Source organism: Lepidochelys kempii, chromosome 8 (assembly GCF_965140285.1).
Source record: "Lepidochelys kempii isolate rLepKem1 chromosome 8, rLepKem1.hap1, whole genome shotgun sequence".
Taxonomy (NCBI): domain Eukaryota; kingdom Metazoa; phylum Chordata; order Testudines; family Cheloniidae; genus Lepidochelys; species Lepidochelys kempii.
The window spans coordinates 52,687,089-52,705,332 of record NC_136387.1 but is presented as its reverse complement, the minus strand read 5'-3'; the positions used below and the strand labels follow the sequence as shown (position 1 = coordinate 52,705,332).

Below are 18,244 nucleotides of genomic sequence, written 5' to 3'. Positions count from 1 at the left end.
ATTAGAGGAGGCCGGCGTAATCCCAATGAATTTGTTACAGGAGGATTTAGCCAGCGCCAGGGGAGCAGATGGCCCGGGACCAGCTCTGGAAAACAACCATTTTCCTTAATGATTTGTAACAAGGATAAAAGGGCAGGAGAAATGGGGCCAGCAGCTCTGGGGAGAGGTGGGGCATGGGGAGAAGGGGGCCACAGTGCAAACAAGAGGAGGCAACATCAGTTCATTCAATCCCTTAGAAAACAAACCAAGACAGTCAAAGCCCCAGCAAGATGCACAGTGGGGAGGGAGGACATGCTGCCTGCCCCAACCTCCACGCTCAGCATCCCGGGAAGAAGCACACGCCCATCCCTGGAGAGAGGGTACTAACAGCACCTGGTGACAACAGTGCCCAGCATGCCCACGGGGAGATGGGGAAAATGGTTTCTGGTGTTTCCTCACCCTACATCCAGGCCTCCCCCCCACACACACACCCCATTTGGGGCAAGGGCATTTGATTGCCCTGACAGTGCTGCAGAGGAGTCCATACGCCAGGGCAGAGCCCCCTCTCAGGTGCCGCTCTGAAGCAAACTGTTGAAAGGGACCAGAGGCGGCCAGCCCGGAGGGAGGGGGAGAGAGAACTCCTCTACTTCCCTCCACCACAGCTCCAGGAGCAGGGGCAAGCTTCCCCCACCCCACTAAGGTGCCTCACCACAACCTGCAGGACTCACGCTAGGGTGGGCGGGTGGCTCAGGCTAGGAAGCCCCATCAGGCTCTGGCCTGTGCTGACAGTAGTGACATGAATTGTCCATCAGGAGCTGAATGGAGCCCCACCAGCTCAACGGACACAGGGCCACGAACAGCAGGCAACCAGGTGTGGCCCTGACAGCCCCCTAAAGTAGAATCAAGCTGGCGACAGGTGAATGGCTCCATAACCCATTAATAATCCTCTCCTCTTTCTCAGTCCCTACTCATCAAGGACCAAAGACACCTGCGTGCTAGTCTCATATTCAGGAGAACCACCTGCAACAGCCAACCTACTGCTCCAATATCAGGGCAGCACTGCGAGCACCTGGCAGCCAGGGAGACCAACTAGAAACGGCCAGGTGAGGTGCCTGTGCTTAGTTCAGTGCTGCTGGGATGCTAAGGGCTGGAGAGCAATGGGCATCCGAGTGCCTTGGGCTAGTCTCCAGCCAACCAGGATGGAACTCTGAAAACAGCTGAGCCATCCTCTCTCTGCCAGGCCAGGCTAAGTGATGCAAAGCTTCTGCTGGATTCAAACCAGGCAACAGGGAGGGAAAGGAAGGCTATTCCTGGCCCTTCCCGGGTGGAGTTGGTGCATGGGGGAAATAGGACTTTAAATTCCTTTGGGACAGAACATGGCAGAGGGGGGCAGAGCGGGGGCGGGGGGGTGGGAATCAAAGGCTATGCTCCTTGTAAAATGGTTGCTACTTTAGATGACAAATGATGCAGTGTGGTGCCTGGCTTTGAGCGAAGGCTTGGGTATGGAGGGCCGATGCACTGGAGGATCCTGCACAGACAGAGGAGATGTAGGGATGTGCATGGATTTCTTTTGACAGAGGGGAATCAGAAGTCTTTCCTCAGATCCCCACCCCCAAGCCAAGAACGTGGTCAGTAGCACACATGCACTAGGGATGCAAAAAGAAGTGGTCAGAGGGCCAGGAGGGGGCTAGTGGAAGGAGGCCAGGAACAGGAGGCACAAGGAGAGGTTAGGTGGAGAAGAGATGAGTAAAAATGGCATGAAGGAAAAGTGGGCTGGTCCCTAGCCCACTGAGCTCCTTGGCTGGCCCCACTGGAGTTCAGCAGAGAGGGTCACGCCCTGTGTTGCTGTTCTGCATCACAGCAGTTCAGACCCACACTCAACACACTTTAGACACACGTGATCCAACAAAGCAGAACATTTATTAGCAAAAATAATTTATTCCATTAACACAAGCAGCCACCGCGTTCAGAGACCCCAGTTCCTTCTGCCACAGCAGCCTGGCACCGGGAACAGAGCACAAACCAACCACCACTTTGAAAGTGAAGAAAATGAAACCAAACCAACCTCTTGTGACAAAACTACAGAAAAATGTTTCTCCTCCTCCCATCCTGGAGCAGAGCATTCCACAGATCTCAACCTGGGGGCAACACACTGAGGTACAGGTCTAGGTTGGGGCAAGCCACTCTGCCCCTTACAGCAGACTGGCTGAGATAGATAATGATGCAGCACCCCTCTCCCTTCCCAAAGGAATCTATTCTCTCCAGTGACACACAAAGACCCATAATGTCAGGCAACATGGAAGGGCATGTGTGACCCCATCATGTGATGTCAGAATTCCTTTGAGTGGCTATTTTCCATTCACAGACACCAGCTCATCAAGGACCAGGCATGCAGGAAGCCACTCCAGAGGGTTGAGGGATGCCCATTAGTAGCTCTGAGTGGGCTAGCATAGCTCCTCATGGGCACAGTCCTGGGAAGCTCAGATACATTCCAAGCCCCATCCAAAATCCAGCAGCCCAGCAAGCTGGTCCCCCAGCTCCAGCCTGTAGATGGCAAAAGGAAGGTAACCTAGTGAAAATCAGGGAGGAATCCACAGGTGATCTCAGAGCCAATGTTTTGTAGCTCAGGAGTCCAGATTTTTTGAAAAGGCACATTTAGGAAAGGAGCAAAGAACTCATCTATCCCACTCTGGTCTTTAGAAACATCCCAGCAGGCTTAGGTCAGATCCATCAGGACAGCACAAGCCCAGGGAAGGGAGAGCCACAGGAGCCTCACCACTCCCAAAAGCAAGTCCAGGCCTCACTGGAAGAAGCAGAGAGGCTCAGGGCAGGAGATGTTCTCAAGCACCAAGTAGGGGATGGGGAGAGTGATCATAGGTTGCTCCCCCCCATACCCCATATTCCAGGGCAGTCCCCATTTCCAGGCACCAGTCCCTCCCCTCCTCCTCCCCAGTTTTGGGATGCAAAAAGAAACAAACAAAAAAAAGGGGGGGGCGGAGATGATAAAAACCTAGCTCTTGTCCACAGGGGGGCAGGCTGGCTGTCACCCATTGTTGCTGTAGGAGCCCCGCCAGTGGTGGTGTAAGTACAGATCGGCTGCTAGCATTTTTACAGCTATCTGACCTGGTTAGATGCCACAGTGGCAGAAGCACAGGCAGCCTATCTACATTGGCTTTCCGGCTGGCAATGGAGCACAAAACCACAGCACAGACAAGGCCTTAGAGCAAACCCAGCAGGTCCTGTAGGGCAACGTTTGCAAAGGTGACCAGTGATTTCAGATGTTAAACTGGACATGCCTTGAAAGGGGCGGGATTTTCAGCCTGTGACAGTCAGGCCCTTTCGAGGCTTCTCAAGCAGGCTGAACAAAATCCCTGGTCACTTTTGAAAAGCTTGGTCCTAACTTGTAACTAGTTGGATGCACCCTTTGAAGGAAGCCTACGGGTACCTGGGGTTACTTGGATGGTACCAGGAGCTATGTTCAGAACAATCAAAAAGAAATGCTCCTTCACCCACTGGGCAGCCAGCTTCTGGATCCCACCAGCCCAAAGGTCATTTGCACAGTGCTAGACAGTCCCCTGCCCTGCAGACCTCACTCAAAACAATGCACAAACCAAAGGACAGGATGGGAAGCCACAAAGAGCTGGCGAATGACTGGGGATAAGTTAAGCAACTCTTGCAGTGCCATGATTTGCATTAGGATTCCCTTTCCTCAGCTCAACGGTGACTCCAGTACAATGGGTTTCATAGAAAGCTTGAACAAAGTGACAAGCATCTGCAGGCCGGTGAGGTGCGCTAACACCAGGGGTCAGAGATCAAATGCTCCGGGCTGAGGGTGCTCACTATACAAGGATGTGGGCGGGGATATTCCCAGTACTGAACAAGCAGCCAGGTGCATCTGGGTGCTGGGATTGCGAGACCGAAACACAGCACCCAAATGCGTGGCTGGGAACCCTAATGGAGGCGCCCATACGTGCATGCTGAAGCGGGTGGGAACAGAGAGGGGTAATGGAGCAGCACAAGACTTCCTGGTATGTTCTATGGCTTTTTATTGTACAAGGGGAATTTGGCTCTAAGGCTGGCCCCACCCAGGGTGCCAAAAGGAAGAGTTCCAGTTTCCTCCCAGTTTCATAAACACTATAATATTGGGGGGGGGGGGCAGACGGGAAAAGCTCCCCACCTCCTCCCACTTCTAATGTTAAAGCATGAGGATAGCAGCAAATCTGCCTGACAGGCTTCCAGAGAGACGAGCCGTTGGCCCGAGCATGTCCCCAGAAGGTGAAACACAGCACAGGCTGACACAGAACCCTGCCAGCACTAATACCCTCCTCCCCCACACCCATACTCAGGAGAAGGTGGGGACAGCCTCACCCACGTGACAGGCCAAGGTGGCACAGAATTAGATGCTCCAGCAGAACGCTCTGTGGTCAGACCAAGGGTCCATGTCCTTTCCCACCCACCTCTGTGCCCAAGCGTGCTCTGGGCTGCAGGGAGGCTGGATGTAACAGCTGTTCTCATTTAACACAGCGACTCCTCCCCTGCGAGCCCTGAACTTCAGAAGCCAGATGCCAATTGGTGAGTCTGACCCCTGTGGCCATTTCTCTCGGTCTCTCTCACGAATGCAGAGCCAGCATAGGAGGAACCCAAGAGTGTGGAGCAGGTGGTATTTCAAGATAGGATTGAGATGCATTAGTCTAAGGAGCGCAGTGGCTCGTGACACAAATAGTACATGGGGCAGGGGGGAGTGTTTCAGGTCAGGATTAAGGTGAACTGGCTTAACTCTGGCTACACAACTTCCTCAGCACCTGTCTGTGTTACGCATATCTCTAGCCAGTGGCACCGCAGTCCCTTATTTGGGGGGGGGGGGTGTCACCTACACTGAGCATAGTGCAAGAGCACCTTGGGGTGAATGGATTAGTGATCCTGGCCTACAAGAGTGAAGGAATCATCTGGCAAAGGGAAAGTTCTGCACCCTCTGGGGCATCCTGGGCGCTTAGGGCTGGATTCACCTTCACCACGGTGCAGCAGGAAACAGTACCAGGGCATGCAGCTGTGCTATTCCCTCTGCTAGCCTTGCACCCCGGGCTCTCACTGCTCCTGGAACTTAGGGGGCAGCCTCTGATAGATCAGGTTTTCACTCTTTCCCTGCCCTCCCGCTGCAACTCAGGATGAGAACTCGCAGAGCAGGACTGACACGTAGGCAGGAAAGCCCAGCTACTGCAGTGGCGACGGGTGTGCAAGCTCTCACAGCATCCCCTAACCCTGACCACGTCTAGAGGCAAGTGATGAGCATTGCATCTGAGCCCATTCAACCCTTTCCTTCTCTGCTGAGAGCACTAAGGGTGCAGTTACTGCTGGGGGCTTTCTGTGGCGGGGATCCCGCTGCGCTAGGAGCTGCATTCAACCCCCCTGCATGGAACAGCTGCCAGACGGCAATCGCCACTGAGCCAAGATGGACTAGCGATGGGGGCAGAGGCTGTGCAGTACCCCTACACCATCCTGGCCCCCTACTCAGTGGTACCAGTTGGTCCGTCTGACCGGTGGGAATTTGGAAAGGAGTCTGATCTAACTCTTGGCCCAACCGATCACAAAACACAAGCAGCATTAGTGACCCCACAGCAATCTGATCCTTCCACCGCCCAATGCCTATATTAACTAAGCCTGGCTGTCCCAATTCCCCCTCCTCCCCCGCCCCAACTCTAGTGGTTTAACCCCAAAGGGCTAGTTCTACATGGTGAAAACTGATAGCGTAGCTGGAGCTGAAGTGCAGGCCTGGTGTGCGCTGAAGAGCTTTTGAACCCAGTTCAGAAAGAACAGGTCTGGCCACCTTCTACGCTGCAGCTCTAGCTCGCTTTCAGAGGGGTGGTAAGTTCCGCCCAGGGCAAATAAATCAGCCCAGAGAGACACGACTGATCAAAGGCAAACTGCTCACAGCCCCAGACCAGAAAGGAGGCCCCCCAGTCCTTATTAATGGCTGAGCTACTGTAAGCAGGCAGGCAGCTAGAACTCCCCCCCACCTCTCCCAGTTCACTCCGTCCTCCAGCCCTCCACCCCGACCCGAAAGCGGCTCCACTCGAGGTCTCTGAGGAGCTCGGGTGGCTTGGTAAGACTCTTGGATCCCTGAAGAACACCCTGCCACATCTATCTGATGGGCGGCCCCATGTCCATGTAGCCAGCAGTGGTGAGATCCAGAAACTGTCCAGCTGCACCCACTGCCCTAGCAACCCTCGTGGAGAAAGTCTGATGCTTCTCCAGCCACAGAGCCCCAGAAGGAATCGTTTGCACTTGCCCTGTACCATCACCCCCACCCTACCAGCGCCCCCGCCAGCCTCAAGCTGTGGGGAAGCCGGGGCGGCCCTTGCGGAGCCTCGTGCGCATGCGGAAGAAGGTGTACATGCCCAGCAGGCACATGGAGGAGAGGAAGTATAGGACGATGCACAGGCTGAGGTCCAGGCGGGAGAAGCCCACTCCCAGCATGCGGAACCAATGGTTCCTCCTCAGGGCGTCCCCTTCATTCTCCTCCAGGGCCCCGATGAGCTGCTTGGAGCCCCGCCCCCGCCGCCTCAAGCGCTCCCAGGCCGCGGCGTAGTCAAAGTCCTGGTGGCTGTCGTCCGCCAGCAGCAGCGGGATGGTGTCCCTCTTGCTCAGCCGCCACTGCTTGTTGGCCGCCACGGCTGCAGCCTTCAGGGCTTTGCTCTTGTAGTGCAGCTCACTAAAGTTGTCCAGGTCCACAATGTCCTCCTCCAGCTCCTGTGTCTTGGGGTTCATCCGGACGATGCTTGGTTTCCGTGGCCCTGAGGAGCCTCGTCTTTCCGAGCCACCCACCTCCATTCCCACCCCTGCGGCCTCTGGTTCCCCTGGTCTCCTTTCTTCTCCTTCGTCCTCCTCCCCTCTCCCATTATCGCCTCTCTCTTCCTCCTCCCCTCTCCCATTATCGCCTCTCTCTTCCTCCTCCGCCTCTCCTCTCTCTTCCTCCTCTGCCTCTCCTCTCTCTTCCTCCTCCGCCTCTCCTCTCTCTTCCTCCTCCGCCTCTCCTCTCTCTTCCTCCTCCGCCTCTCCTCTCTCTTCCCCCTCACCCATGGCCCTCTCTCCGGCTCCCTCCTTTGCCTCCCGGCTGTGCCTGACCACCAGCACCATCTCAGGCTCTGTGTAGTCTAAGATGATGTTGGCCGGGGAGAAGTGGGCCTTGAGGAAGCGCAGCACGGCTGCCTCGTCCCACACGTGGCGCCTGTTGACCACGCCGTGACACAGAGGGCACAGGTCCGGGGGAGGCCACTGCAGCTTGGGGAATTCAGGGTCCTCCGTCTCGGTACCTGGATAAGTCAGATGGAACAAAGGCCTCAGATACAGTCCCACCAGAGGCTCCAGCAGCAGGACGATCCCAGTACAATAACCACAGCATTTAATACCCTCCCAATGAGCCCTGAAGGAAGGGGAGTAGCCTTTGTGCCTTACGGATCTTACAGACACACCCCAAACCTGCCCAAAGCCCTCCAACCTTAGCCTGCTCGCACCTTGCTAGTGTGAGACTCCCAGCAAGGAGCGCAGTTCCAGAGGGGTCTGCACATCACCCTGACTTGGAGGTCATGCACAACTCACCTGCAGGAGCAGCTCTGTTTGCTCACTTTACCTTCAGCCATCCTGGGGGTTAGGGAGCGGGCGTGTAAGAACCCCCAGCCTACCCTAGTGCCAAGAACAGGCTCTCGTAGCCGACAGCTGCAGCCCTTGGAAACTTGGGAGTCTCCTCTCCACCCCCTTGCCCCGCAAATGACCAACCAGAGCAGGGACAGTCACCCCACAATGGGACAAATGCCGGCAGGTTCCCCCAGGCTTCAATGGGCTCTGCCCTCTCCCTGGCAGAGAGTCCCTGGGTGTCAGCCTGGGCCACATCCTTGGGCCACGGGGGTTCCAGGTGAATGCTGTGAGCTGGAGTGGAGGGTGCTATGCCCCCCTGCCAGGGGAGGTTGCACCAACAAGCAGGAAGTCATTCCCCGCTTCCTTCCCCTGCCCAGCCACTCTCGCTCCCTCTTCCTTCTCAGCTGCCAGCTGCTTTCGTCCCAGCTCCCCTGAATTTTGCTCTACAGGGGGAGGGGCAGCATCTGCATGCGAATGGAGCATTTGGAGAATCATCTTGGGAGGAGGGTCCTCCCAGGGCACATGGCAGCTTTTAAAGCCCCCTGTGGGAAGCCGGATAAGATTTAACTGCTTCTCTGGGGCAGTCTCTGGCTCAGCACCACCAGCTGCCTGTTCCCTTCACCTCGGGGGTCTGCGATCCCTCCCCACGGCCTTCCACCAGACCCCTGCCAGGCTGCAGAGTTAACCCGTGGCTGCCCGCCTCCTGCTTTCAAAGGAGAAATGAATGAACAAAGCCGGCCCGTGGCGTGCAGGCAGAGCGCTCTCACAGCTCCCTGTGCCCCAGGCTTCGCCCTTCAGCCCAGCTTCCCCTGGGGTTATCAGCCTGTGAGGAGAGACGTCCCCTCACTGCGCAGTGGTGGCAGGGCAGACATGGCGTTATCGGGGAGCTGAGTCAGGCCCGGCCTGTGCTTTACAAGCCGGCTCACAAGGTTCATCTCAAATTCCAACCCCCCCTGCATTCAGCTGTCCCCATGACCCTGTCCCCCATCCCTCCTCAGATATGGCCAGAGGGTCTGGACTCCCTGCACTGGGGGCTAAATTCTCCCTCGGGCGCCTCGCACCCCTCCTTCCTTGGCCAACGCCAGACTCGCCAGCAGGACCCCCCCCCTTACCTGCCAGTCGAGCGTTGACCCTGTTGTGTCTTGACCAAAGCCAGAGGACTGCCTTGTCCACGCTTCTCACTTTGTCCATGGACTCCGCTGCCATGCCCTCAAAGTGCTGAGCGCACTCCCGGCAGCCAAAGAAGGACCAGACGTAGCCGCGCATAGCGCCAAGGACCTCGAGGGGGCCTGGAGGGGGAGGCGAGACAGCTCAGCTGGGGAAACCCTGGCACGCTCGGCTGGGGAAACCCTGGCAACTCAGAGAGGCACTGCGCCTGCCAGGTTCTTGCCAGAGTGCTAGCAATCCAAGGCCAGGTGGGTCCACGGGACCAGCCAGCTCAGGATCACAGCACCACGGAGCAGGGGGCCTCAGCTACACTGAGAGGGCTTTGTGGGGCCCAGCATGGGGCTTCCAGTGGAGTGAGACACGCTTAGAGCATTCAGCCCCACCTGCACTGGGAGGTGTTGGCACAGCACCATGGGACACCATGGCACCATGAGCCAGGCTGGGCAAGGGGATCCTGAGGGAGACCAGCAGAGATGCCAAAGGCTGGCTCGGCAGTCGGACTTGTATGTCCTGTTTAAGACACATCCCCTGTGACCCAGCAGGCCCTGGGGCTAGTGTTCAGCTGTCACTAGAGAGCCACACTACAGAAGAGCTAGATACTATTGTTGCTAGCTGTTGTCTGGTGCTCCCTGAGCCAGAGGGGCTGGCTGAGCTGAGACAGCAGCACCCTTGGCCCTGGGGCAGGAGAGAGCGCCATGCACAGCTGATTGACGATAAGGTGCTAAGATTCCACAAGGGAGCACGACCCCCTTAGCCGGCTGGGAAGCTCAGCACTCTGACCCACGCATGGGAGAAGCGGCAGCCAGCCACCTGACATGAGAGCAGCAGAAGGTTCCTGCTGGGGGGATCCAGCAAGCCACAAGATACAGGCTTTAGATACAGGCGCTAGGCATGCAAGGTGGGGTGAGAGGAGATTGGGGCATTACAATGGGCCACCTAGTCTGGGGCTTACTGACGTCCTGGCTACGGGGGATGGACGGAAGGGCTTTCCCAACCAGGGAGTACAACCCTTCTAAAACCCCAGGACTGCCTTCAGCTTTCTGGCCTAAGCCTACCTACCCTCCCCCATCCCATGGAGCAGCAGCTCCCGGAAATTCTGAGCTACAGCCAAGGGGAGCTATCATGGTGATTCCCATACCCCTTTCTCTATGGTCAAGAGCTAGATCATCCAGCACATTCAAAGTGGGACATGCACAGGGTCACCTGTTTACCTGTGCCCAGCCTGCGGTACCTAGTCGCCTGCACTGTCAGGAGGTGGAAGAGGGTCCAGAGGGAGCAGGGGTAGCCTCGGAAATGAGGTTTGCTTCCCTGGCAACCCACCCATGTCATGTTGTTCGACAGCACTTCCGGGGCTTGACCCTGATGGGGAGAGAGACAGGCAGACAAAGAGTAAACCTCAGGGCTAACACGGGAGGGCAGAGGAGGGAGAGCAGAAGGGGACTGAGAGAAAAGGATAGGGGAAAGCAAACACGTGCACATGCCGCAGGGCTAAAGGGAAATCATCTCTAAGTGACCCACCTCTTTTCTGTTGGTCAAGACCCGCTCCAAGGCACTGTAGGGAATCCTTGATTCTCTCATGTTCCTCAGCCACCTGTCCACAGAGCGCAGGAAGTTCTGGACAAAGGGGCGGCCAGGAAAATACTGCGGCAAGAACAGAGAGAGGAGGAAATACATTTAACGACAAAAGCCTTGCTACCCATTATGGCCGACGTGAACCCAGGCGCGAGAGACATTTCTGCTTTGATTCCAAGGGACATTTTGAGACCTTTACTGAGCATGCAGGCTAATAGGACACAAATCATCCTACAGCGATAAAGTCAGGTTTTTAGCAATACTATCATGTTCCAATATGCCCTTTGCTAGCCTCTCCCAGGTGGGAAATGGGGCGAGACCTGGATTGTGGACAACTCTCGGCGACTGCAATGCCAGCCTCTCCCAGCAGTTGTCACTACAGGGAATGGTGCAGGTGCACTGGTTGTGGGGAGCTCACAGCTACGCTAGTCTCAGGCTGTCCAGCTTGGTATGAAGCCTCCCCCTGCAACAATCCAAGCAGCCAGCACTGGGAAGCCCTTTCATTTGTATTCAAGCTGCCACCATTGTGAATAAGTCAGTCCTGTGGGCCAAGAGCCAAGATCCAAATCTCGATCGTAACTCCAAATAGTCTCCGAGGGACACGAAAAGCTACTTTGACAATAAGTCAACACAAATCCGATTAGTATCAGCACTTTAAAACCGCAAGCGCTTCGGGGGGAGGGGAGGGGGGGGGAGAGCGAGTGATGGGGAGGGAGGGTGGGGAGACCCACCTCAGGGAGAAACACAAAGAGAGGAGACAGTGTAGGTGGGTAAAACCAGGAGCGGGGGACCCAGGAAAGTGCAGGGGGCATGAAAGAAAAAGGGTCTAGCCTCCATGGACATCCCGTTATGCTAGACAATAAATAAACACAGGGAACTGACATTTCTGATGGGGAGCCCCACCCCCAATCTCCTTTCAAAGGCTCCTGTGGGATACTGGAGATTTGGGGTGAAGTTTAGCAGGTGACCCGTTTTAAAATAAAGGCTTCTCTCCCCGCAGGCCTACCCGTCTTTCGGAAACGTGAGATTTAAGGATCAGAGTCTGGACATGCAGAGAAGGAAAATTCCCTGCAACTGTCAGGAATGTGGGAATCCTGGTGACATTGCTCCGTCTAGTGGCCTAAATCTGAAAGAACACCTTGCACTGAGCACAAAACTGTTTCCTCTAGACTATGGTACACACCCAATCACCAGAGGAGGAGGCAGAAGGGAGAGAGGTTGCAAGAGAATCATTCCCCTCCCCATCTATACCTCCACACACACCCATTCCCCTTCCCCCCCACCCCCCATTCCCCTCCCTACCCACACACCCATTCCCCTTCCCTCGCACCCACACCCCATTCCATCCACACACACCCACACCCCATTCCCCTCCCCATACACCCACACCCCATTCCATTCCCCTCCCCATCCACACCCGCATCCCATTCCATCCACACACACACACACACCAATTCCCCTCCCCATCTATACCTTCACTCACACACACACACTCCTCTTCCCCTCCCCACCCACATCCCATCCACATCCACCCCATTCCCATCCCCCGCCCCCAACATCTCTGAGCTTTGCAGGGAGGGAGGGAGGGAAGTTGGTGAACTGGGTTCCTTGTGCTATTTCAGTCTTGGACTCTGTTCCCTGCATCTGAACAGCTTTGTCTCCTAATCTGGAGCTGACATTACCAGAGCTGCCTGACACCAAATGTATTTCACAGTATAGACTGGTCCCCTGAAGCTTTCAGAGCCTGGGGGACTGGTGTAGCAACCCCCGCACCCCTGATACACACACACACACACACAGCCGCCTTTCAGCTGTCTGAGGGTTGAACACAGCCTGCACTCTCCTGGGGGATTGTATTTTGAATGGGAAGGTGGCAGGGTGGGGTATTCATTTAACAAAACCTTCCGTGCTCAGGAAAATGAGGGAGACTGAGAGCAACAGCTAAAGCCAGGCTGCAAGCAGGCTAGGTGTTAAGCAGGCTTCAGCACAGCCATGCCAAAGCACCTCAGGCCTGACTCACATGGCCACTGGCTATTCTCGTCCTGCCCTCCTGACACACTCCTTCCAATGCACCTCAGTCCTGCCCCGCACCATCCCCTGCTAGTCTAACTTCTGGTCCCTTCACAGGCACAGCCTGCCAGTTTTGTTAATCAGGCAGCAGCTGGGCAATTAGGGAAAAAGTAATAAGGGTCAAAGCTGAGAACCCAAGACTCATTGCACTAGTGACCCACATTTAGATGAATAGATTTTAAGGCAACAAGGGACCATTACAACCATTTATCTGACCTCCTGCATAGCGCTGGCCACAGAACCACACCCAGCAATCTCTGCATCAAGCCCAGAACTTGAGTTTGAGCTAGAGCTTCTCCTTTAGAAACACACCCAGTCTCGATTTAAAGGCTTCAAAGTGATGGGGAATCTACCCTGTTCCCAGATAAGATGTTCCAGTGGTGAATCACGTTCATTTCCAGTCTGCATGTGTTTAGTTTCTGACCATTGGATCTCGTCAGCCCTTTTTCTGCTTCATTAAAGAACCATCTATGATCAGAAATGTCTTCCTCAGATAGGCACTAACTCCGGGGCTGGAGCACCCACGGGAAAAAAATGGCGGGTGCTGAGCACTCACTGGCAGCCCCACTACCAGCACCTCCCCCAGTGCCTCCTGCCCGCCGGGGGGCCCTGCCGATCAATGCTTCCCCTCCCTTCCAGTGCCTACAACAGATCAGCTGTTTTGTGGCATCAGGAGGTGCTGGGGGGAGGAGTGAAGGCACAGAGCACTCAGGGGAGGAACTTGGTGGGGCGGGAAGAGGAGGGGTGGGGTGGAAAGAAGCAGGATGGGGATGGGGCCTTGTGGGAAGGGGTGGAGTGGGGGTAGGGCCTGGGTGGAGCCAGGGGGAGCATCCCCCTGCAGATTAGAAACTCGGCGCCTATGCTTCCTCATCTTTTAGACCAGGGGAGGGCAAACCACGGCCCACGGACCAGATTTGGACCATCAGGGCTTGCAATCCGGCTCGCGGGATTGCCAGCCCTGTGGTGCAGCGGGGCTAAGGCAGGCTCCCTGTCTGCCCTGGCCCCATGCCACTCCCAGAAACAGCCAGCACCACGTCCCTGCGGCCCCTGGGTCGGGGGAGAAGGGTTCTGTGCGCTGCCATCACCTGCAGGCACCGCCCCCTGCAGCTCCCATTGGCCAGGAACAGGGAACTGCAGCCAATGGGCGCTTCGAGGGTGGTACCCGCAGGCAAGGGCAGCACATGACAGAGCCGCCTGCCCCCCCCCCACCTCCAGGAGCCACTACTGGACATGCTGGCCACTTCCAGAAGTCAGGGAGCCTTCCTTAGCCCTGCTGCACACCGCTGCCACTCCGTAGCCACTCGAGGTAAGTGGCGCCGGGCTGCACCTCAATCCCCAGCCTTGAGCCCCTCCCGAACTCTGCACCCCAACTCCCTGCCCCAGTCCTACATTCATGGCCCTGCATGCAATGTCCCCACCCAGATGTGGCCCTCGGGCCAGTAAGTTTGCCCACTCCTGTTTTAGACATGATCAAGTCATCTCTCAGCCCTCTCATGGAGAAACTAAGACTGAGCTTACATCTCTCACTATAGGGCACATCCTCTAGACCCTGAATTATTCCGGCAACTATTTTTGGAACCCTTTCCAGTGTTTCAAATCAAACCCAAGTTTCCAATGAAATGGACTCATGTGCAAGCCCAAGGAGTCCAGATGGAGACTGCACATTTAGAAGAGGTCCTTAGTGGTCCCTTGCTATAACAATCGCATTGCATCCCATGTGAGGAGAGTTCTTTCATCCTGTGGAAGAGGATTTCCAAAGGTAAGTTCTAGAGGATTGTATAGGAGACAATATACGGCCAGCAAGCCACATATCTGCCATAGCAAAGCAGAGGTCCCACGACACTTCAAAGCCACTCACTGCAGAGGGCATTGCTGTGTGTGTATTTACTGGTGCAGCCAACGCAGATGCTTAAGGTAGAGGTGGGAGCAGGAGGAAATAAGTTGCATCAAGGTGGGTGGAAGAACCAGCCACAGAGGTGCCATCTTGCTGGAGGTTCAGGGGGAAGTGGCTACAGTGAATGGCTGAGCATGGGTGGACGGGGTTTCCAAAGGTGTGGTTCATGTCTAGGCTCAATGTGATTGGCCACGTCACCAGCGAAGGTTTGGGAAGGGCACATATAATTTTCATGCCCAGCCCAGGGGACGATACAATTCCTATTTCCCATTTATCTAAACAAAGGCCCCGTATTCACAACCAGGGCTCAAGCGGAGTTAGGGACTAGGGCCAAGCAGCCATAACTGAGGGGGTTTGTTAGCGTTCGGCTCAGGCAGAGCTGCGCTCAAGCCAGCCAGAGTATCGTCACAAGGGCTGCTACGCAGGCTGGAATGCGGGATATGCAAACGGCATGGAGACAGGCTTCCCCAGAGCCCTGTTCAAGCAGAGCATGTGAGGGGATATGCCCAGCTTCATTCACTGAGGGATTCATTACCAGCCTGCCGCTCCTCCAATCCATCCGAAGGGGAGGCCCAGTGACTGCCACAGTGGCAAGTGAGGCCCCAGCAAAAGCCCCGCATCTGCTTTCAGCATGAGGGGGCTACGGACCGCCCAGGCCTTGCCTGGCTGATGACTCCTTAGCGCTCACCTTGGCCAGCACTGTCACGAAGTCTTTCAGGGCTCTCACACGCTCTCCTGTTAGGACAGAGAACCGGGCCACCTCTACCCGCAGGGCATAGTGCAGCGCAGACTCCAGGTCAGCCATGTACACCTTCGAGCTGGAGAATGGGGGAGAAAAACAAGGCGTTAACAACCGGCTGAGCCTGCCTGCAGAAAGGGAGTCCTTCGCCCCTGCTCCAGTGAGGGACCTCAGCCGTATCCCTCCAGGATCTGCCTGGGAGGAGGAGACCTCTCATTACAGCTGCGAGTCCTGGCCCCTTCTCCCACAAGGGGATGACAGAATTCAGTCATGACCTGCAGTCTGGCTTCATCCCCAGAGAGGCCAAGGTTAACTCAGTCTCCAGCTTCATTCAGTCCTCAGAGGGCCCTCCGCATGGCGCTCACCCCAGTGGGGCTAGGGTTGAAGGTGCCTGCTCTCTTTATTTGCAGCAGCAAGAGAAGCAACAATGGTTGTGTTTTACACCACTCCTCCGGTCCCCACATCACAGCAACACCAACAGCAAAGGGCCTGCCAATCCACAGCTAAAGCAAAGGAGGGACAGCGTGCAGATAGAAACGGTGGGGGGGGGGGGAAGAATACACCAGGACCCCAACACAGTACAGACGCCAGCAGGATGCGCCCCACCACAGAGCCTGCAAACCTCCTCTGGGGGGAGAAAGGCAATGACCTCTTCCTTCCTGCAGCAGGGCAGGGGAACACCTCCAGCGTCCCTGGCCAGCGAGGTGGGCTAGGGGGAAGGGATGGGGCAAGGAGCAAGCAGCATGACCACATCTCTTCCTGCCGCTGACCCAGCTCACAGCCTCACCCTCCAAGCATAAGCCCCCTGCAGTTCCTGGGGAGCAGCAGCCCAGACCTACCAGTGCCAAGGCCCTTATGCTAAACTCAAACAGCAGCATCCTGGGGCACAGGGAGCCTGTCCCTCATTGTGGGGCTCTGGGGAGAGTCACCTCAGTATTTGGGCTTTGGTCATAACTTACTGCAGAGTGAAGCAGAGCCCTGGAACCATCTCAGCTACTTACAGAGCCCCACTAAGACCGGTTATCACCTCCACCCTCTCCTGGCTTCCCTGTGCCCCAGACTGTCCCAGACACAGGTGATCCTGTGTCTCAGCAACCCCTGGGTGGCCATCATCTTCATCTGTCCCAATGCCAATGCTCCCCAGAGCCAGGGAATCCAGGACAAGAGCCGCTTGTTCTGGATTCAATCTCCAGTTCATACCGGCACCTCAGTAATGACTGAACTCAGAGCCAGGTTCTTCACTGCTCTCCACTGACCTGGGGTGCGAGATCACAAGCTGCCACCGTGGCCTGCGAGCACTTTCTCCAGTCACCCTGCCCTGCGTCACCTCTCCTGCACTGCATTGTCTCTAGTCCCACCCAGCAGGGTAAAACAGGTGAGGCTTGCAGCACGGCCTGGATGTTGACCGGCCTCAGCTCTGCTGAACGGGGTATGCGTCCAAGAGCAAGTTCCAGAGCAGAAGGTCCCTCTGGAGAAAGCCCCAGCCCCCAGCTCCCACCCTTTCAAACCAGGGGGCCGTCAGCTCCACCGATCACCCCTGTAATGTAAGGGAAGGTGAGGACGACACTCTAGGATTTCATAGGCCAATGCCTGAAGGTCCACTCATAAAAGGCAGACAGTGCAGGCCATGGGAGCACAGCTGCTTCACACGCCCTTGGGACCCAGCATTAATAAGCAGCAGGCCCATCCCATGCTAACTTCAGTGTCTGAATGGTGCCACCCCACACAGAGCACAGCGCGTGGATCTCACCGCCAAGGGACAACTGCACAGAAAAGGGCAGGAAAGGCCCAGCCCCTCTCACCAGATGGCAAGAAGCTGTTGCTGTCTGAGCATCCAGGAGCAGCTGAGAGCAACGAACGAACCCCTGCCCCAAACTGCAATATGGTACCCACGCTCCTCCGGCTCTGCCACTTTGGCCAATTGCTTGCCCCGGCCTTGGCATCATATCCATCATTTCACGCCTACCAAGCTACCCTCCTCCGACTGCCCGTCCCTCTGCTCCCCTTGTCTACACATGCTCCTGCTAGCCAGGCCTTCTGGAGCCTCCCACAGGAAGCATCAAGTTCCCAATGCCGGTCATAATGCTGGAGGCCCAGAGCTTACTCAGCCAAGGGAATGGAGCGGGGGTGCGTGGACTGACAGGAGAGTGGGACCTGCTCACCGGTCTGCAGGCCTCCGCGGGGTGAGGGTCGACTTGATCGGCGTGTCTGGCGCGCTGGTCGGCGCATAGGGGCCTCGCGTGACCCCAGGCAGCCTCCGTAGGAAGTAGGTGTAGAAGGATCGTGCCTCCATTTTCCTGTAGGGAAGGAAATGGGAACACGTGATAGAAGCCTCTTCCACTTGCACAGGGGGTCACCTTTTCACCCCCATTAACCTTTCTATCGCCACGAACACAGCTGCCTGCGCCCCTGAGGTATGTCACACGCAGGCAGGAGGCCAGACATCTCCTTGGGGATGGGAGTGGAGTTCCTGGCATAACAATGTGCGCTGTGCCCATCTGCTTCCATATACACCGGCAGGCCCCACATGCCCAGGGGGTCTCCTCGGGTGGGAGAGTAGCTGCACAGTTCGCGGTGTGGCCCCAGGGCGCCCCCAGCTGGTAGTGGCCTCGCTTGAATCACTAGCTCCCTGCTCCAGCTGCCTAGAAAGGGGACGAGGTTCTGTCCCTGACAGGGGCAGAGACATGCAGATAAGCCAGGCCTGGAAGGGGAGGGGTTTGCCTCCTTGGTCTGGAACTGCTACCTCTGGCGCTTCCCACTCCCTGTGCTCAGCCCACGCGCCCCTCCCTACTGCTCCCTTTGCCTCTTTCATCCGTCCGCAGCTATGCCCCTCTGCTCGGCCCAGCCAAGCTCCCTGAGCACCCTGCCTGGTCTCCTTCCTAACATACAGCCAGAGCAGTCCTGCTGCCATCAGCCTGAGCCTGCTCCACACAGCCCCACTCCTCTCTTGGGACTGCCCTCTCTGCAGGGCAGGGTCTCTGCTCTCCGCTCCTCCCACCACCTCTACAGACACATTCTCAACAGCCATCAGCATGTGCCCTGAAGCGTCTGACAAGGCAGAGCCAGCACCTCCTCTGACTGCCAAGACTAGGGACCCACTGGCTGCAGTGAGCGTCCCTAACGGGCCTCTGGCCGGGGGAAGGGAGAGCACTGGAAACCAAACCATCTATATAAAGAGAACTCAGGTTCTG

The 18,244-nt window shown here is 56.5% G+C and overlaps 1 protein-coding gene across 1 annotated transcript in view; it reads right to left on the bottom strand.

Annotated features, from left to right (window-relative positions):
- Positions 1-1,880: 1,880 nt before the first annotated feature.
- Positions 1,881-18,244, bottom strand: part of QSOX1 (quiescin sulfhydryl oxidase 1) — a 39,450-nt gene continuing 23,086 nt past the window's right edge. Inside the window, exons 7-12 of the mRNA XM_073356568.2 lie at positions 17,216-17,350; positions 15,003-15,132; positions 10,297-10,419; positions 9,990-10,137; positions 8,724-8,900; positions 1,881-7,289 (exon numbers count right to left, since the gene is read on the bottom strand). Coding sequence (XP_073212669.2) covers positions 6,307-7,289; positions 8,724-8,900; positions 9,990-10,137; positions 10,297-10,419; positions 15,003-15,132; positions 17,216-17,350 — 1,696 coding nt within the window. The 3' untranslated portion in view covers positions 1,881-6,306. The remainder of the gene's footprint in view (positions 7,290-8,723; positions 8,901-9,989; positions 10,138-10,296; positions 10,420-15,002; positions 15,133-17,215; positions 17,351-18,244) is intronic.